The sequence below is a fragment of the Dinoponera quadriceps genome, unplaced genomic scaffold (genome assembly GCF_001313825.1).
Source record: "Dinoponera quadriceps isolate SergipeBrazil2010 unplaced genomic scaffold, ASM131382v1 scaffold1872, whole genome shotgun sequence".
Taxonomy (NCBI): Eukaryota; Metazoa; Arthropoda; class Insecta; order Hymenoptera; family Formicidae; genus Dinoponera; species Dinoponera quadriceps.
This window is the reverse complement of record NW_014555944.1, coordinates 125,645-133,322: the sequence shown is the minus strand read 5'-3', so window position 1 is coordinate 133,322 and position 7,678 is coordinate 125,645. Positions and strand designations below refer to the sequence as shown.

General features: G+C 46.9%; 1 protein-coding gene across 2 annotated transcripts in view; it reads left to right on the top strand.

Moving 5' to 3' along the window:
• Positions 1-4,424, top strand: part of LOC106745976 — a 25,916-nt gene extending 21,492 nt beyond the window's left edge. For both annotated transcript variants that reach the window (XM_014622058.1, XM_014622059.1), the window contains exons 3-6: positions 602-642; positions 1,211-1,309; positions 2,466-2,540; positions 2,747-4,424. In XM_014622058.1, the coding sequence (XP_014477544.1) occupies positions 602-642; positions 1,211-1,309; positions 2,466-2,540; positions 2,747-2,953 (422 nt within the window). In that variant the 3' untranslated portion in view covers positions 2,954-4,424. The remainder of the gene's footprint in view (positions 1-601; positions 643-1,210; positions 1,310-2,465; positions 2,541-2,746) is intronic.
• Positions 4,425-7,678: the final 3,254 nt, after the last annotated feature.

The following is a 7,678-nucleotide window of genomic DNA, read 5'->3' as shown; positions in this document are numbered from 1 at the left end:
GGGGGGGGGGGGGAGGGGGGAGGTGGAAGAGGAGAAAAGAGTCGAACGGGACCATGATTTACTCGGCTAACTCGAGTTTATCCCGGCTGGCCGATCCTGCAATCGAACGCCACTAATCTCCGAACTTATCCTTCCTACCAACTTCGCACACGTATCGCAACCTTTCCCATCAATGACGCCGTCGTGGTCCTTGTACACCCGCGACGCGCGTTCGCCAGCCGCACCGAAGGGGACTTCCTCGATCGCGAACGGTAAAATCACGGCGTAAGTTTGCGCCCGCGAATCTAAGTTTTGCATAAGACACATCGTCCCGGGCGAGTCCGCGCGAAGTCCCACCTTGGAAGTCGGCTTGTTTAAACTTAGACCGGCTTGTTAACTTTTCGACGGCTAGACAGCTAAACTCGCTTAATCTTCGGATGTATGTTCCCTTTAATTTTCTTTCTCCAAATAGAATTTCCGTATCTCTCACGGGCGCGACGACAGCTGCAATTAAGAGCTACCCACTCGCGTCTTCAACACCTTCCTTCCCCTCCTTCCCCCCCCTCTGTCGTCCTGATTGTCCCGGCGACGCACTTACTTAGTACACCTCTCTCTGTTGCAGGTCTAACGTGCTACACTTGCGTCAACGTCAGCGATAACCAGGTATCGACGAGTCCATTAAACGCTCCCTTAAGAGTCCGTAATGGCTCTATCGCGCCGAGTCCGGTCACAATTTCGCAGAAGCCTGCAGATCGTTCCGCCATCGATTTTGGTTTATTCTAAACTCCCCTTATTGCGTCCCGCTTCTTCTCTCTCGCGCGGTAACCGTCTTATCTCCGACCCCGCTTTTTCCGCTTACGCCCTTTTTCTTTGCGAAAACGCGCCCCGTTTATCGCGCCGTCCATAAATTCGCGATTACCCGCAGGAAATTGACGAAATTTCAGTAAAATAAATAACGCTCCGTTAGCCTCGGCTTTTTGTGAAATATATATAACCGCGTAATTGCTCCGATTAAAATGAATGTAATAACGTGCACGCGCGCGCCCGCGCCCAGGGGAATAAATATTTCATTTTGCATATTCGCAGTTGTGCGCCTTGTTGTGCCGACGTCATTTCGTTTTTTGCGNGGGGGGGGGGGGGGGACGCACACGCGGTCGATATTGCCAATATAAGAAACTGATCTTTATACGTGGAATTTGCATCGAGGATGTTCCCGTTTCTATGCTTGCAGATGTGCAACGAATGGGCGATAGATACACCGTGTCCGGCGGGCGGCCGTGATTTCTGCCGATCGCTGCACGTTCTGGACAGCCGAGGGAACAGCGTCTTGGCAAGAAAACTTCCTTTTTTCCCCCCCACTTGTTCGCTTTCGCGATATCACTATGCGAGGAGGCGCGCTCGTAACTGTCCACCCCCTCCGATTTTTATAATTTCGAATATATCGTCGACCGGTTCAAAATAAGAGATAGCTATGTTTTTATACGCGCCTTATCGTGCATTTAGGGCTGGTAAGCCCCTGACTCGTATTTCATTCTAAAGAATATCGCCGGGACTGTAAGATACACGAAGGGACATTTGAGAAGAAGTTATACGATATTAAAAACTTCATAAGTAGGTATTTGTTCTCTTCGCGCGCGCGGCAGGAAACTTTCGAATTTAAAATCGCTCCTAAATTTTTCTTCCGTTTCTACTATCGCGAAACTTTTCCCCCCCAGCGTTTTCTCTGATGTATTTTGATGTCTCCGGCTGACCAGGTCGGAGGGAGAGTGCCAGTTGCCTTGCGCGAGCAAATGAAAATCGCACTCTCGGCACGAGACAGCAACGAAAACAATACGCAAAAAAAAGCAAACATAAAAAAAAAGAAGAGCGAACTAACAATAACAAACGATCGACTCTCCCGTACGGAGTAAATTCCATTAACGCCGAGCATGGCGCACGCACGTTCGGATAAAATCAATTAAAGGTTATCGTATTTGGCTAATTGACTTACATTAGGGGTATAATCGATTTTCGGGCTATTAATGAACGAAGTTACGCGAACGGATTCGAGCCTGGACGCCGAGATGGATGGCCCTCTCGAGCTTAAGCGCTCTTCTCGAGTCCAGTCGGTGTACCAGCGGATGAACTTTGATGGAACTTTCTGCGTTCCGACGTTTGATGGCGATAATGCACGATAATTTAATGCCGCGCATTACCGATGACAGAACTAACCGTTTAATTAATATGTTACTTCCATCCACCTAATTCGCGCGGGATTAACAGCTCGAGCGCGTCGGGGGACATAAATGTCGATGGAGCGAGGTTCCACCTTCGTGCCGTCTCTCGCGCTAATCGCTCCGAAATTATTCAGCCGCGCACCCGGCGATGACGCAGACCGCGCGTAGCGTTCGTCGCGACTTCCCGTCGCGGCTATCGAAAATCCACACGCTCGCAGAATCTCTTCGTCGTTTTCATTCACGCGCTACCCTCGCTTCCTTTCGTTCCAGGTAAGCAAGAGTTGCGCCAGCAGCGAGGAATGCGGGCCAGCGTCGGTCGGTTGCATTCCCGTGGACACGCAGCAGGTGCGAAATAGCGAATTTTGTCGTGTGCCCGGGGAAGGTTTTTTGAAAGATAAAAAAATTAAAGAGCGAGAGAAAGAGAGAGAGAGAGAGAGCGAAGGAGTGTGACGAAGAGGACGATATAATAAATAAATAAAGAGAGAGAGAGAGAAGAACAGAGAGAAAGACCGACGGAGCCGGGTGAAATAAATTCGGTTATTTCGTTCCAGATCTGCATAAGCTGTTGCGACGAGAGCTACTGCAATATCGAGTCGCCGACTAACGCCACTAACGCGATCTACTCGCGCAAACGGCGCGCCAAGTCGAAATCGAAGCGCAAACGGCCCGGCAGAAACGGGGTCGACGCGGCGACGCGGCTCTACGGGTCCAGCTTGCTCTGGCTTCCCGCCTCGCTCTTCTATGCATATCATTGCTGAGGAAGCAGCAAACACTAACCGCGAAGCGGACAGCGCGGAAATCGCGCGCTGGTATCGAGGATGATGCAGGCGTGCGACTTGAACGTCATGCCGCCGGATCGCTCGGCGAACGCGCGTGAATGTTCTCTTCTGTGATTCCTCCGTAGATTCACGTCTAACGCCTAACTAACTACGCGAAACACCCGACACCGCCGTCTGAATTCCGACCAAGCTTACCGAGGAACTTCCCCGCCACGGGGGGGGACCACTTAGCGCCGACTTTCCGCGCCCGTCACGCCGATCCTCTCGGCGACAGTCGTCCAGTTGTTTGGAAGAGAACGCTAATCGCTCTATTTTTCGTACTCTCGTTTCGACACTCTCGCCTGGTAACCTCAATGGGAACCGCATAATCTTGACGTGCGCGCTTGCACACGTCGTTTCGCATACGTCGGCCGAATTTACCGAGCGCTTGTGGCGTGTTTCGAGCATGGCAGAAGAGCGAAACACGTTCGTTTCGGGGATAGAATGTCCGCGAGGAGGAGGAGGAGGGACCGCTTGGGAGCGGTTCCAGGAGATCCGGGCAAAGAGAGGTCGAAAAACTTGGCGCCGTTCCGCGCTGTCCGAGACGTTATTAATCGGGGACCCTTCGAACTAATCGGGTCCCCCGTGATGGCAAAAGGAATTGTTTTCTCGTCGTAGTATCGGTAGTCGCTATGCCTCGGTAGAAGGAACTTAAGGCACAAGAGTACGGTCTGAGAGGGACCCGGAGGAGACCGATAGATCCGAATTCGTTTCCGTTCCGAGACCCCACGACAATCTAGGCAACTCGCAATAAAGACTACTATTAACACTAAGATGTAGTTTACCGTGACGACCCACGTACTCGCTCTGTACTCGGTGTGTACCCCCCTCTTTCGCGAGATCTGAAGCCCAACACGAGTCTACCGGCATTGGCGAGTGGGAATAATGAAATTAGAATGCGCCGTAATAAAGTTACTGGTGTGTATTAAATCATTCAAAAATTTAATTCACCCGACTTCTTGCCAACAAAATATTTGCGAGATGCACAAATATTTAACTGGTTTAATTTGCTGGAAAATTGAACAAATTGATTTATTTAATTTTACGCATCACCGGCGTTGCGTGCGCCGCATGTAAAATGTTTGTTACAATTAAGAGCGTATGATCGATGTAGGCCGTAATTGGTCAAAGTAACCGGTAAAACTCGTTGCATCGATACTTTCGGTGAAAAGTGTTCAAAGCTGCAGTTGACGCGTTGCGTCGCAGCTGTAACTTACGCGCCGGAAACGAATTCGAATTATCCGTAACGATTATTCACACATCTACGCGGACTCGCCTACTACTGACTCTTTACCGCTATTACAATTATTAACGATTACATAAATATATATTACGATATAGACACTATACATTGTTTCGGCATGATGTAAGAATACTGTTGGTAATGAAATAAAGAAAATTATACTTGTCACTTGTCGCTCTCTCTCAGTCCCCGTCACGTCTCAGATTAGATTTCGCCCGACTCTTTTTAACGCCGTTCGTTACGTCCGTTTGCACTTGTAACCGATTTATCTCGGCAAACAGATTCGACGCGCGAGCTCGAGGAACATTTTTGTCCTCGCGACAAGTGCGAATAATTTGTCGCATAAATAATGCAATAAATTCATTGAGTTCGCTCACCGAACGTTGCGCCGACGCAGCATCCGCGCCACCAGGTCCATCAGCTGTTCCATCGGCGTCAATTTCTGCTTGAAACGCTGTGGCCTCAAGTCCATCAAGGCAGTCACATGGATACGGATACGGCCGGGGCGGAAACCGCGTTTAATTGCAATCGCGCCCACCGGCGAACCTGTTCGCTCTGCACGCATCGTTTTCGATACGTTTGAGGCCGGCGGACTGTAATAACATTCGGTATGCAATTAATCACGGAATTACACTCCGCGTGAAAAACGGTTATTTTTTCGGTTTCCCTTTCGCAAATCTCTCATTCCGAAAAAATTGCTTGGCGAATTTACTTTGCGCCGTGCGCACACACGGCTAATTGTAATCTTTCATTTATAAAGGAATTATTTATATCTAACAGTTCAACGGTGACCTCAGGTGATATTGCAAACCTCGACGCAGCCCACCATCGGACCGCGCCATTGCGACCGAGAAAACGCGGTTAATTACGCGCACGTCACAATTAACACGCTGTAACGACGATCCATGCTACGGCGTTGCCATTCATATTCGTACTAATAACGCTCGGATCGTTTCATTTCGGATCGATGTGGTTGCGTTAAACACGCGCATCTACTCGAACAACGCGCCCTCACGGCTAATTAGTATCGCTTACCTTAATTTGCCGAGGTGTTTCTCCACCGTTTACCAACTCACCGTTTTCGCCGTGTTTCGACGTGAGCTGCACGCTATTAAATTTCGTGTTGAAAACGGTCCACTGAAATTTTGTGTTGCTTTAACAAAATACGTTACGAATATATTAACATATCATTATATCTGTGTACCATTCAAGACATTCCCCGTGTTAAAGTAACTCGAACATTTCAGTGGACCGCTTTTAACACAATATTTTTCACTGCGTAACTCACGTCGAAACACGTTGTGTACCTGACTATCGCTTCGAATGTTTCGGTAAACCAACAACAGCCGTAATGGCCACAACCGCACGGGAGAAAATAAGTAACTTTCACAGCTAAAACTAACCCCTAGATAAAAACTAATTAACTAGGTAACAACTGTCCATATAATGCAACTGTAATTTAATTTATTTAGCTAATTCTTTAGCTAGCTTTTAGTTCCTGTAGCTAAAAACTAGGTCTGGTAATTAAATTTCAGTTGTATTATGTGGACAGCCAATTCCTTTTTTCCGTGCGAGAATTGAGCATTGACGAACGACGGACTCGCGGCCGCAAACACGCGACTGATCGAGACTACATTAACGCTAATTAACGCACTGACACGCGTCCGGTTTGCACGTAAAATACGAAGAAAGTATTAAGCAGAACGATATCCGCGGCAATAATTGCGTCAGTCTTGTACCGATCATTGCAGCCGCCATAATCTCACTTAGCGTTCGTGAATCGAGCCTCAACGGACGACAGACTCGAGATCGCGAGTACGTGCTTGATCAAGGTTACACTTTACTATTTTTATTTTACTATTTTACTATTTTTACTATTTATTTTCTAATTAACTAGGTAACGACTGTCCATATAATGCAACTGTAATTTAATTAATTTACTTTTTATTTATTATACGTTATTATTCACTACTTATTTTACTATTTTTATTTTACTTTACTATTTATTACATCTATCTATCTATTAAATTAATACACAATAAAATATTTTGTATTAAATTTAACCCATTTCACATATCTCAAGCCGTTCACACAAATTTCCGTGTTAATTTAATACACGGTGAATATGTTAAAAAGTAACATAAATATCGCGTTAAAAATTAACACAAAATTACCCATCAAAAATAATGTTAATCGACACGTAAAATGTGTGATTTTAATACACAGAAAAGAAATAGTTTTATATAAATCAACGATAGATATTTTCATATAGAGTATTATAACATTCTTAGAAGAGTTTAAGTCTTGAATTGAATGCAAATAATACTTGCATCTCCATGCAAATTCAATTAAATCAAAACTAAAAATCTTCTAAGAAGATTATAATATCCTTGCTTATACATGAGAATATCTATTCTTGATTTAAAACTAATTTTTTCTGTCTTTCTTCTGTGTACAAGTGTTATTTTAATACTTACACATGTTAAATATCAACTCAACGCGAAATACATATTGAAATAACATAAACACAACATGTTAGGTCAACGCACGGATTTGTTGAAAATTCCACCCAAATATTTGAACAAGGACCGGCTTCAACACAAATAGGAGATATTTTTTTACTGCGTACACCTCCGACATCGCGCTAACGTCGAGCCCGATATCCGCGAAACCGATTCACGCGCGAAACGCACATTTGCCGAGAGAGGCAGGAACGCGGGACGACTTCCGCAGCGACCGTTTTCGGCACGTAGTCGCGCGAAAATGGCGCGCGCCGTAACGAGCGAAGTTGCCGTTCGCGACTTCACTAACTGCGGAATGTATGCCATCTTGCATGAACGACGAAAGTGCCGAATACCACGCGTAATGGCGCGTCTCGAATACTGATGCCCGAGTTGTCGCGGGATAAACACCGACGGACGGATTCGCAAACTCGGAAAAAGTACGGCTGATTATGCGCGGAACGCCGGCACGACGCAACGATGATGCACGATGATGGACTAGCGGTAACGTGTTCGTGTACTCGCACACCAATAACGCGATATCGTTTTACGCCAAGCCGACACGACGATGCGTTCAACGCTACGCATCTGCTTAAATGCCGCGTGCCAACAGCTAATTAATATCGCTTACCTTCATTTGCCCCGGTGATCTGCCGTTGATCGACTCGCTCGGCTCATTCTCGACGCGGTGTAGATTACTCGACGGTCAGCTTTATCGTGCCGATCGACGCCATAACCGCACTTGGCGTTCGTGAATCGGACGGCGGATTCGCGATCGCGGATACGCGGCTGATCGGGCCGGCACGCGCTAATTAACGGGCCAAGACGTCGCGCTAAAGCTGACCGCGAGATTCACGATGAGTGACACGCGCGCGAAACGTGTTTTTGCCGGGTAAAAAACGCGGAAACGCGGGACGATTT